Here is a 13,784-nt window from a genome sequence, read left to right on the forward strand (position 1 = left end):
TATGTTTTGCATAGAGCTTCTCCATTCAGCAAAGAATTTAAGAACCTAGTTTGTGATGGAGCACATCATGTCACCCTTCAAGCTTACATGTATTTTTTTTTTTTTTCTGTTGAATGAAAATCTGGGTAATGAAAGTAAGTAAAAAGAGACATAGAGCTGTATCGCGGTCACCCAGGAACCTGGAACCATTCCTTAGTCTAAGAGTAAAAAGTAAATTAACAGTGTATTTCAGGGTTAGATTTATCAGAAGTTCCATTTCCCTGAATAATTTTAATACCTGATATTTATGGAACCCACAAACTGCTTCACGTTGCTAAGAAAAATTATTAGTACTGTGGAAGAAAAATTTTACCCTGATGAATTCAGCGAAATAGTACAGTACTAACATTTCACATGAAATGTCATTAGTATCTTCAGGAAACTAACCACACAAAGCCTTGCAACTATACCCTGAAGAGTCAGATGTTTTAATCAGTGGTACAGGCACATTTATCCAATTTTTTTCTTCTAAGCTTATGTGAACTTAAAACACACATGAATCTGTGGCATTAATAACAGCAAGAAGGCTGTGGAAATGTTGAAAGTTAAAAATTTTTGTTGTTGCTTGTAAAAGTTTACAGAATTCCCTGCTCAAAATTATTTTACTGAACTTACAACGATGCACATACAGGTTATTGATCAGGTTCTCAATCTTCCACCCTCCAGCTCTTTGTGTGTATTGCACAGCTACAGAGCCTGGGGATTCTGGGGCTGTTAAAGGATTGTGAGAAACCGTTCCTATGGAGAACCTTGGTAAAGTAAAAACCAACCAAACAAAAAAATCCATTGGGGATTATTGCACCAATGTGTAATTTAAAAGTCTTTAAGGCATGGCAGTGGTAGAGCTCAATATCTCCATCACAATTCTGCCTATAAACTTAAGACCAGACTGTGATCTGATATCCAATATCTAATAGCTCCACTGACATCAACTGTGTATTTCTAAGAAAATAAATGAATTTAAGTTTTTTAAAAAGTAATTTACACTCAAGCAAGTGTAAAGTAAATAAAAATGCCTCACTGAAAGGAAATATGAGACATCGCAATACGTAAATGTCATCAGGTCCGTATAAGAGTTCATAATTTCAAACTCATGTTACTTGTATATCCACTAGTTAAAATCTAGTTCTACCTGAGTATTAAAGATACGAGATTCTCTGCCAGAAAATAAACAGTAATGTTTCTGAAAAGTTCAACTACTTACGCCTCATAACAACTGTAATTATGGAAAAATTGAGGGCCAAATCCATCTCTGATGATGTCAGCAGAATAAAGGCAGAACCTGTGGAATCATAGCTGTATGGTCATGAAACTATTTAATACAGTATTTTTATAGAAAATAAAATCGTTTTAAAGTTCTATTGACATAATATACAGCTATACAGCTACGTTATCCAAACACGTGCAGAGCTGCAAAAACATTCAAATAGGAGTTGTATAAAAAGCAAAAATTGTCATTAAGAAAAGGAATTTAGCCATCTGTACAGAGTAATGCTCTTCCCTTCAATTTGCTCTTCTTTAGTTTTCATTTTATAAGTTAAATTTAAAAATTAGTCAACACACTGAATTAAGTATGTAGATTTTCATTTAAATAAATCAGTCAACAATTTTTTTATAAAGTATTTAACACTTCATTGTAGAAACATAGGCAAAATGACTATTATAACCAAAATGAAAAATACTGTTCAATTTAAAAAAATGTACTTAAACAAGAACCTGAAAAAGTTTATGATATGCATAACATTGTTCAAGCAAAATTGCACTATTATTACATAAATCAAGAGTTTTATAAAGGCCCCAATATGGCAAAGTTTAGAAATAGGTAGTATGCATGCACAATAGTACAACAAAAATCTTTTATAAAACAGCAGTTATTTTTGTAATGCTTGTACAAAGGGAATAAAGAGCAACCACAAACATATTTAATCTGTTAGGTTAATATATTATGATAGCTAAAAGTCAGTCATGTCTAGCAGAGGAAGGAAGAGTCCTCCACAGTATATGTGTGAATAAGTCTTTTGTGCCTTTAAAGTTATGTATAAAATATTTCGATTCAGTTCAAACCTGAAAGAAATTGTATTCTTTATTTCCATCAAAATTAAAAAAGGTGAGTCAGATTTTTCCTCTTAGCAACAACAGAAAGCAGACCAGGTCAGAGCAAGTGCTGGAAACTGATACTGATGCTTTTCACTTTTGGTAATTGGTTTTTGATATTTAACCCAGACTACTGAAACTCGGGCTTAGGTAAGGTTTCACTAATATGCAATTTGGTTATGTGTTACCTCCGCAATATCACAGTTTATCTTCATTTAAAGAAACTGCTGTGTTTTGTATTCTTTAAGATCTCTAAACAGGTATGACTTTTTTGTGATTGTCAAAACCGAATGCTGTGATCATCTGTGTGTGCTTAAGGTTTGGGGTTTGGTTTTTTCCTTACTGCTTGGTATGTGTTGGGGAATTATTAATCCATAAGTAATGCATGTGATTAAGTGAATAAACATATAATGCATGTGTAGGCAATGCCCTCTTGTGCTCTAGGGTGGCTACTGTCCTACAGGACTGTTGGAGTTCATATGCTTTGTCCCACAGCAAGTAAGGTTTCAGCTTCCAAGATATATCGTTACTATGTTCTATAAGGTTTTAATAAATACAAAGCTTGTTTACATGGTATATATGTTTAGTATATCATGTACAGTCACTGAATTTCTGAAACATAATCATTGTGTTCATGCAGATCATTAGATGTTTCATTTCTATAGTCTTGTTTACTTCTTGGCAACCTAAAGCTAATTTAAAAGCAAGTTATGTTTGTTTGTGAAAAGTTATCTAGCTTTATCAGGATCTGAAGAGAAATTCTAATGGGCACAAAGAAGAGAGTAGACTATTCAATCATTCTTTCACCATTTAAAATAAACAAAATTACACACTGTACTACAGCTTCCAGACTACATAATGAAAAAGTGCAGATACCATCTTCATCGATTAAGTAGAACCAAAAAAGTTCATAGAAAATAGATTGCTCATTTTCACGCTACAAACGAATGTTGTTTGCAATTTTAACAAATTTAAAGGTGTGTTATTTCAGCAGCATTGTTGTAAATTGTACCGTAGTGCAGTTTCTTTTTCATAAAAATACCTTACAAATGGTCAGTCAAAAGTCATCAGCAAAAGAAAAACCCAGAAAACAATCAACCAAACAAAAAACAGAGGTAATGCTGATGCCAAAACAATTATAATACTGTTGGTACATAGAAAAGTAATCCTTATATTTTATACATTTATACAGAGTATAAAAGGTAACAGCAGATTATGCCACAGTCTCCCTTATCCCAATATCTATTTTCTTTGGAAGGAGTTCTCTTCTTTCGTCAACACTTGCTAAGGAGTTTCGACAGTTTTGTCCATCCATGTATAACTTTGCATATACTGGATTGGCGTAATTTGTTGGCTGCAGAGAAATTAAGCATACATTAGATCAGCCGGATTAAACCAAAATAAACGTTTATGGAAATGGAAATGGTTTCGTTAAAGCAAGAACAAGTACACGTAAAATATAATTGGACATATTTAATAGATACCTGGATTTCTGCAAACCTGATAATGAGTTAATCATTTAGTTAAAAATTAAATTCATGATGAGACATGCTATTAAAATAATCAATGACATGACATGCAGCATATTATGATATTAAAACCATAAAAACAATGACAAAAATTAAAACAAAAACCTTGAAAAATGTCTCTGAAGTTGACTTGTCCACCTTATTACACTGGAAGATTTCAGAATAGATATGAAGAAGTTTATAGAGAAGGTGCACTGTGAGACCATGTGACAAGTTTAACAGGAGAAAACTGCAACCAACAGTTTCCATATATTACCTGTTCTAAGACATCAGCATCCCATCAATAGCTGACCATGTTTTCGAATTCTGTGGCCCAAATATACAACATGATTTGACCAAAAATTCAATACTTTCGTAATGTAAATTAAACTTTAATAAGAAACCAGCATAAGTGTTAATATAACATAGTAGATACAGATTGAGAAGTATTTTCTCAATAATTTTGGTAGTCTGGACTGTAATGAAAAAATCTATTGAAATGAGTGGCACTTCAGTATAGGACAAGTCCATTTTTAATTCTGCAAAGCACTTCCGTATATGAGAAATCTCCTGAGTCTGACAGCACAGAAGGATGTATAACATGGATGAAAACCCACTCTCCTATCACTCATGCTAAGGAGAAAGCACTATTGAAGGTTTATCACATAAACATCTCCACTAATTCCTTCATACTGTGTGTCTTTATTGTGTCCTAGAAGACCTTTGCTATCCAACTAGACGTTCAGCTTTTTACCTATAATAACTGGGCAAGGTGCCTTGTGGTCAAAATCTTCCTCTTTCTTAAAAACTAGCGAAACAGCACAGCTTTGCTTACACAAATACCGAGTGGAACACCAGTAAGCTATAAAATAGGTTCATTAATTTGCTTGGTGTACGTAAGAAGTGGCTAAACTTCACATTACCCAGAACAGAAGTGGGTACGTTTTCTTGACCTGCAAATATCCTCAGTACACCCTGGCTAACAAGGAATGAAAGACGTCTAGAATCTTAGGTCTTCCCTTCCCTGTTGATCAATACCATTTCTGAGCCCAGGATTCAGGTATTCCTTAGGCTGGCTAGCTAGGGCAGCTACTCAGTTAGTTAAAAGCTGCCTATTCCATCTGTTACAGATGACACAGTGATTGCTGGTGTTTCACACTTTCCTGGAATGGAGGCAGAAAAAGGTGAGTCACATTTATTTAAAAAAAAAAAAAAAAAAAAAAGACAGAACGAAGCAGCTACTCTTCTATATTAATGGAACATAAATATGCAATCAACTGCTGTAGTAATTTATGAGAGCAAACTCTCAGTTATACCTGTCTGTCCCCATTGAATTAGAGATCTTTACATTTGTTTAAGGATTATAATCAGAAATTGAGGAAAACAGAAATTTAGTTTTACTTCAATTGACAGGACTTTTATTTCATTAACAATCATTATTAAGGATGATAACGGCAACAGAACAGAGACACTTGGATTCAATATAGTGCCTTATGGCGTTATTAAAATTATATATAATAGTAGGCTCTGTCTCATTATACCTCTTTGAGTGGGTACTGACAGCATGATGCAGTACAGTGAGGTACAGAAAGTAACTGGAGTGACTTGAATAACAGAAAAAATCTTAGAGATGGGCATATATTCTAGCTTTCATCATCCATGGTTTTGTGCTCCATCAGAAATATCATACTTCATTGAAATTGGTAACTTCCAAATACAACATATTACAATCATGCAAGAACACAAATGGCACAAAAGATGAATATATATACTGAGGCACGTGAAAATGAGTGTCATATCAATGTCCCTTTTTAATACTTTAAATTTCAATGTTTGCAAACATCATGCTAAATTGTAGTCAAAATCTGATGGTTTAGAAGTAACTATTTTATGGTAAAAATTGAAAGCTGAACAATCAAAAAATGCCCTGCAAATATTAAAGGAAATTGTCCATTTTAGTGTGTATCAAATTCCTCTAAAACAAAAGGACTTGTTTTCATTTATTCGGGCACTTCTTTCAGTTTGATAAACTTCACTAAATGCCTGTAATTACATATAAATTGCAAATATATCAAGATGCATGGCTATGAATGCTATGCTAAACTTAAACAATGCTATGGAAAAGCATCACATCGGTTACTGGTTTTGCATTCCTTTGCAAAGATACATTTGCAGTTTTAGATCATGTTACAATGATGGGTACAGATGAAATTTTGTATGCAGAGAGGAACCCTTTATTTCAAATAGAAAATGTATTTTTTACTGTCATTCTTCTTTCCATTAAAAGAAGAAAAACAAAATCAAAACCAAACAGAAAATGCCTCTATTCAAAAATGACAGACAAACTTTCTTTAGAAAGGGGCTGTGGTGGAATGAAATGGATTTGAATCATCATTTCTCACCCCTGTTGATAGTGGTCCTTTCAAGTCAGAGTTTAGGTAGATTGATGGAGCTGTGTGGGGAAGCTTGAATGCAGTGGGCCCTCCCCCTATGTATCTGGCCTGTATAAACAGAAAATTTTAGTTTCTGTGCTAATAGAGCATTTTCCATGTGTACTTATCAACACTGTTAAATAAACAGTGCACCGATTAAAAACACTATTTTAGAGTGATCTACAATCAAAAAAACCTACTTACAGGTAATCTTCAGCATGAAAAAATTCTTGCTTTCAATACGAGAATAAAATTCAGCATTTTAAAATCATTTTCCTTTCAGAATTAGAGCCAGACTTCACTATAAGCAGTGGCTCAGTTACTCTTCCTCCAGTGAGTAACTCCATTTTCAGCTTACCTCTTGTATTCAGCACACTGACTATGTGATTCAGCAATGACATTCCTAGAGCTAACAGTAATCCGGTTATTGCTTTGTCAGAAATGCCACAGAATGATGGCTGCCCTTTGGTGTATGTCTGATTACGGAGCTCTAGGAAAGATATCGCAGCATTACCCCGTTCATCCCATGTCACATCACTCAGGGAGTTCAATCACTGAAGAGTGGTGCTGCAGAAGTGACAGCATCTTTTACAAGAAAATGATAGTACTTACTAGCTTTGTGTAAACATTTAATCTATCTATCCAGCCAGGACTCTGAATTCTTTATGCCTTTGGAAGTTTTCATATATGAAATCAGTTAGTCTCATATGTACGCATACACTCTTTCACGCTTCAAATGGTAGACTGTACAATAATCTGTTTCCATTCACTATTTGCAACTAGGCTAAAAAAAGATAGGTTGCGATTTGGCAATTTAAGGCAGTTGTGTCTATGACAAAAAACTCATTTTGTAGTTCAGTTCTAACTCTTTTGGTAAAATGCAGGCTACTAGGGAAAAAGTCCATCAGCAAGCATCAGACTGCAAAACAGCTGTCAATATATACATGACATTTATTCTAATGAAATCTAACTTGCCTTTATATTCATTAACTGAATCTAAATGTCATTGGTTTACGTTTCTATTGATTACACTTAAAGTCAAGACCTTTTTAAGACATAAAATAAGTAGTGGTTTTGCCTCTAGAAAAAGAAAAAAATTACCTTTTCTGCATTTACAGTAAAATCTGAGGCTAAAAGACCACCTTCACTGTGATCATGGCCCACCTCATACATGTTATATGATGGATTGCCAATTTCTACATTGATTCCTCCATTTATAATGGGTTGTCTTCTGATAGTTTTTGTCCTATAATGCATAAACACACACAAAAAAGAAGTTAGTGACTCTTCAAGTACTTTCTTGGATGCTTCATCTTAAGATAGTACAAATTTTATTTTATTTCTCTTCAATCATTAAGACCAACAGGATGAAAAAGCGTTTCCTGCAGAGACAATCAAAAAATCCTTCCATTTTTAAAACAAAGTAGCAATCTGAGTCTATGTGTAGATCTTGCGTAAGCTGGAAGTAGCTTTTTATTGTTTTTCTCAGTTTGGCTGTAGTGGTATGACTTCATACAAAGTACTCACTCGTTGTCTACAACCCTGACTTCCTCCTATTATTTCCAGATTTCCCTCACTTCCCAAGGAAAGCCTTGCAAATTCATTGCAGATTCCCTGCAGTAATGAAGATGGTACAAACATGAGTCATGTTCTCTTGCTCATTCATTTCACTTCCATTTGAAATCAGTTGCCCAAAGTCAGTTATAATCCGAGGACAAGCAAATGGTTTCATTACGATGCATTAAAAATGTATGAACTTCTCATAGTTCCAGTTTGTATTCCCTGCCAGTGGTTATTGGAAAGCTGAAGTTCAACTTTAATTTTTTCAAACTTTAATAAAAGATAGAATCTTATTTTTAACCTTGAATTAGGTATCAGTAAAGGTAAGTGATTGAGTTGAATTGTTTTAGTTGCCAAATTCATTTCTTTTAGCTAAGGAGGTAATTTTAGCCTGAGCAATTGAAATAACCTCAAGAGGGTAATTTTTCCCAATACAATATGTTCTCTGGAATTACAAGGGAATAATAGGAAGGTCACAGTCAGGATGATAATAGTTGAGCGCTCTTGTTTGGTTGAGAAAGATGCAGTCAGTGTCTGAAATCCAATACACTAAAGGATCTGTATTTTTCAGAAATGGCATAGACAAAAATATTTCCTAAAATAAGCACTTATCGGTAGTGTACAAGTGTTGAACATCTATACCTAGCTTCATAATGACATGCTTCTTTGAAGAGATAAAAAAACCCCTAAAATACATTTTCAAATATAATTTTAAGAAAAAAAAATTCTTTGTTGAAGTTAGCTCCATTTCGCTACTGAAGATCTATTATTTAACAAGTTATTCTCAATAACTTAAACAATTTACAGACCAGCAACTGTTTTTCAGCATTTGGCTATCACTAAACTTGTTTTTTTAGGCACTGACATCCATGGAGCCTGGCAGGGTCAGCATTACTAGCAGTATAGTCAGGGAATGTATTTATCTTGTTGGCTTTTCAAAAAGGATTTAAAAATTAACGCTTACTAGTTAGCACCAGAGTTTGCAGGGGAGATGTCATGTATGATGCTCGACAGTAACTTAAAAGATTCTTGTAGTCTGGAGGACTGAAAGAGTCTCATAAATGGTCTAATTTGCAGAAACAGTAGATTCATCAGATATTTCTAAAGGACTTTACAAAAGAAGACATTATCTTGGTTTCAGAGGAGGGGTAACAAGCCCCAGGAGAAAGGAAGACAGCTCCTCAAGACCAACGAGCAGGCCAACTACATGCCCGAAGGAAGTGGTTTGCTGTCTAATTCCCACTCCAGGTCTTTCCTAGTTGGCCATGTCCTTATTACTAGGAAGCTTTCCTTGTTAAGTCTGCATCACCACTAACATCACTTTCTCCTTTCTCTGAACACGAGAAATTTAGCAGCTCTCTCAGGTGTCTCCATACGGTAGAAACACTCTTGCTTCCCCTGCCACCCAACATGGCCTTTGAAGAAATGGCCAATGTCAAAATGTTTACTACGCTCCCAAAGTTCATTATCGGCTCTAAGGCAGCTAAATTCCAGAGAACGAAAGATTCGCTGTTCGGTGCTGGAATTTGGCTTCCTATGCAAGATACTAAAGAAATACATTAATGATGACAAGGCTTGGGATTCTACGGCAGATACTTTGAACATTGTGTACATCTTCACTATAACTTAAATAAAATTGAAAAGAACTAATCAAAGCAAATAAATTGAAGTGAACTGTAACTAGAAACTGGAAATTCTTCACAGGCTCTATCTGAAAGTATTTATAGACATGAACAATATTAATTACATGGTTCCAATGGAATACATTAATTCTGTTTACTAACTTCACTAAGCCACTGGATAAAATTATTAACACTTATACAGCCTTGGCAGGATTGAGCAAACTGGACAAGGAAAGAACTACATTTTCTTATCTAGTATTTGTGGAATATAAGTATAAATAATAGACATGATTGCTCCAGCAAGAACCAAAACCTAACTAACTCGCTGCATCCAGAAACAAGTTTTGGATTGTTTGTTGTGTTTTTTTGTAACATCTGCTCAACATATATAAAGTGAATTTTTTATACAAAAAAGATGCACATACTTTAAAGAATTACTTTTTCACTTCCATACATCAATATAAAATTACCTACCTTCGTTTCCTTTTGCAAAGAAATAGTCCGATTACCAGAGTAGTGATCAAAGTCACCAGTAAAACAAGAGGAACAATGATTGCAATGCTTCCTAAAAGGGGAAAAGGAAATATCATTGAATACTCACAGCTACATCTAATAATTTCTTCACAGCTTTAAAGTAGTTGAATTAATTTAAAAAGAATAATTTCCCTCACCAACAAATGCAATTTCATGTGATGAGCTTCACTGATTTGACAATTTAATGTTGATCAATAGAAAAAAAAAATCATTACAGATGATGGTGTACACACAGGTACTTTTATCAACAAATCAGGAGCTTCCTTTTTCTGGATACCAATATACTTTGGCAAGACTAATTCCCTGCCCTCATTTGCAGTGATACCATATGAAGGTGTGTGGAATTGCTGAACAATTTGGAGTGGCATGGCCACTGACTTTAACTGCCACCATCATCTTCAATAGTTTAAGTCACACAACTATTAATTTAAAATATTCAGTAGGCATGGCTCTGAAGAATTCCATTATTAGCATTTATATGTATTTATTACTTTTATTTGCGGGAAAATGAAAAGTAGTAAGCAACACTCATTTCCAGATGGTTGGTGCATTCCTACATTTTACTGCATTGTACTTGAGAGCCAATAATTTTGTTATGTTGATACAGGCAATCAAGGAAACTACAATAACGCTTAATGTAGCAGAAAAACAGTGCATACATCAGACAGCAGTGTTAAAGGAGAGGAGGGAACAGGGAAGAAGAAAATGGGCTTAACGTTATTTTGGCAGGGAACTTCACTGAAATGAGACTACCTGCAAAAATAAGGTCAGCAATTGTACCCTTCTAAGGATTGCTCAGCTTTAATGTAAGTATGTGGCAATAAAGAAATACATGCAACGAATAATTTTATGTCATAAGAAACTGGCCCTTATAAACTAGAGGACTCCAGTATAAAGCCAATGTGGAATGACATGCATTTCCTTTAATATCACAATCCTTATCTGGTGGCAAACAAAAATATTGCTGGTTGTCTCATTGGTTACATTTACTGATTTATTAAAAAAATAAGCTGTTGGCAGTCTCCGCTCTGCATTAAACACAGTCCAAATAAAAAACTGAAAAAGATGCCTTGAATTCTGCCTGAAGGCTTACTGAAAGCCAAGTCAGGTTGTCAGAGGCCCGCAATGAAGTACTACCAAATAAAAACCTGAAGCATCCTGAGCTTATGAAGATTCAGCATGTAAAGGACATTACAACAATGCTATTTTAAGATAACATTTGATAAATAACTGGATGAAGTTCTACGTAGGAGGCAAAAAAAAAAAAATATTATTTTGTCTTGGCAGGTAAGCATTCAAGAAAAAAACCTGAAAAACAGCCCACCAAACATGAACTGCCATCCCGTGACCTTGGTACAGCTGCCTGGGGTCTAGCAGCAGGCACATAACGAACACCCATTTCCCAAATCGTAGCAGGTATTCCCTCAACATGAAATACTCAACTAGGTTCTGGCCGCTTTTTGCCCGTTTCCAGCTTGTAAGTGTTATTTCACTTGTCTGGATCGCTAGAAAGATTTCATCTAAGCATCAAGCTGACCTGAATAGCGGGCGATTCATTTTACTGCTCCAGTTGGGTTAAATGTGACCGAGAGACGTACAGCAGGGTACCATCAGCATACTCAATGCACCGAAGGGAACCTTGTCCAGTTTAAACTGCCAAAATAGTGTAGCAATACCATCCTTTTATGCTTACAGACATGTTTAAAAAAATACGACGGGAGCTGTTCTTACTTTCAGGATGATTTTCACAGTAGGTAAAATTCAAACCTCTGCAGACAGCCAATGCAAAAGTTATGAACTACTTAGAACTCTATTTTCAATGCCTTCAGTAGGACTTAACTGGTTAGAGGTCTCATACTAGTTCTCTGCACAGCAGTGATATCACCAAGCTCGTGCCACTTGATACACTTTTCTTTCAGAAAAACGCAGGCTAGCCCTTGAAGCAGTGAGCGTATAGCATAAGGCTTGTACCCAAACCACTTCACGAAAGGGTGAATGTCAATCAAAATGTTGAGAGAGATCTACATTTGGCCGTTTGGGTTTTTTTTATAAAAAATGTACAGGTAACCAGCACATTTCATGATACAGTCTCACATTCTGATGTATCACCAGGTTAAATTTTCTAAACTGAGCCAGATTTGACAAGTGATAGTTATCTGAAGTACTTACTTGTACTGATATTGTCAGACTTGCTGCTTTTGGGAGCTGGCCTCTCACACTGTGTGCCTGACCAGTTGGCTGAACATCTAAAAGGATCCAATTAAGATGGTAAAGTTAATAGTTGTCAGCTGTTAACACACTAACCTATTAAAGAGACCACCAGCATCTTCTTAAGAGCTAAACGAATGACAACAGTGACTCTACAAAATAAACAATAAGCTTCATGGAAGGAGTCATCAATACTCTGCCACGGCACTTAAACTGTTCTGAGTACTTTTTTAGTTTAAAACTACAGCATTGTATCTTCAATTCCTGTTACTACTACTGCAATCTTCATTTCAGAATCCTTTTCTAAAATTCTCGAATAATAAAACAACAGGCATAATCAACGTTACATTAATGTCCTTTTGAACCAACTACCACCTACAATGCAATGATGAAGGAACACTTGAGCTGGATCCACGCGTAGCCAACTTAGTCCAGCGAAGCTTATTTTCCAAGGCACTTTATTTGCACCATATTATTTTAGGGTCGGCTTTGATCTGGAAGCTCTAACAGGCACGTCTGTATTGCACAAAGCATATCTGACTGGACATAAACTACTACACGCATCCAGTAAGCCACAGTATCCACACCAACTGGCTCCTTCCACAGTTCCGCTGTCCCCCATTGCTCTGGAGAATGCAAAGTTTACTGCAGAATAGTTCTTACAGCCCTCATTGTAATAACTTACTTGAACAATCAAGACCTATCTTTGACTAATATTCACAAATTAACTGAAGTTCCCCTTTTCTTTGCTTTCAGATTTGTTTTCCTGAAAATTCTACAATTTAATAGCTTTATCATTTTAAATGTTGAACTATGTAACTAGATATGTATTTGCAGAAATATATACGCATGTGTGTAAGCAGGTGTGAGAGTTAAAGCATAAAGGGCTGTCCTGAAGGGACACGAGTATCTACTGGCTTCAGAGGACCCTGAAAACCATTTATGTTCAGAATATATGCTTCATGAGCCAGGTGCCTGGATGAGTACACAGTTATTCTGCTATAATTTCCTTGCGTGAATATCAATATGCAAATCTTTCTTCAGTTGGGATTCAGAATGCTCTCCATGCATACAAGCAAACACAAGGAGTCCATGTATGCAGACTCAGCAAATCCATCAAAAAGGGAAACAAATACCTGAATGAAATTCAATTGCTTATTCATCCTGCAGTAAATATGAGTAAGTTTACTACAGAACCTCAAACTTGCCTTGTGGAAATGGCAGGAAGTAGTCACTTTTAATCTGCTCTGTTGCATATTGTGCAATGAATCATATTTTATCTAAGTATTTTTGAATTATTTATGAATTTCAACGTGGGTTATCTTTAGGAAAATGCAATAAAGCAGTACCTTGCACGCAGTTCTAAGAACTACTTTTATCTGATGCCTTTCTAAGGATTTAACAAATTGCAGAGTTTAGAGGTGGACGTGCTTAACGACGGACATTGTTCTATAATAGAAAAAGGGTTGGAAAGGTACAAAATATTCCAGACAAAAATTGTGGAATTCTTACAGGATAGCCCTAGCCAGCTTTGCTGGTGATGCTTTTGATTCTCTTTTGTCTTTGCAGATCACTGCAGAAGAGTGGCTACTTTCTCTCTTTGCTCCTAAGCCTATGCCAGCACAATCCAACAGACAGATAAATCTCTTTACTGGGTGTCATATTAAGTTTGAACTTTTTTTGAGGGAACTAATTTCATTTTTGGTAGGATGCGTTATGAAGGTGCTTAACTCAAATGCTACATAGGTAAGGCACAGATGGTCTTTAAAAACATGTTTATTAATTGT

General features: G+C 35.3%; 1 protein-coding gene across 1 annotated transcript in view; it reads right to left on the reverse strand.

The window, feature by feature from the left end:
- Positions 1-2,828: 2,828 nt before the first annotated feature.
- LRP1B (low density lipoprotein receptor-related protein 1B) overlaps positions 2,829-13,784 on the reverse strand; it is a 582,545-nt gene continuing 571,589 nt past the window's right edge. The window contains exons 87-91 of the mRNA XM_010575228.1: positions 11,959-12,035; positions 9,730-9,820; positions 7,175-7,319; positions 6,044-6,142; positions 2,829-3,487 (exon numbers count right to left, since the gene is read on the reverse strand). Of these exons, the coding sequence (XP_010573530.1) occupies positions 3,347-3,487; positions 6,044-6,142; positions 7,175-7,319; positions 9,730-9,820; positions 11,959-12,035 (553 nt within the window). The 3' untranslated portion in view covers positions 2,829-3,346. The remainder of the gene's footprint in view (positions 3,488-6,043; positions 6,143-7,174; positions 7,320-9,729; positions 9,821-11,958; positions 12,036-13,784) is intronic.

This window comes from Haliaeetus leucocephalus, unplaced genomic scaffold (genome assembly GCF_000737465.1).
Source record: "Haliaeetus leucocephalus isolate CR32 unplaced genomic scaffold, Haliaeetus_leucocephalus-4.0 Scaffold451, whole genome shotgun sequence".
NCBI classification, from domain to species: Eukaryota; Metazoa; Chordata; class Aves; order Accipitriformes; family Accipitridae; genus Haliaeetus; species Haliaeetus leucocephalus.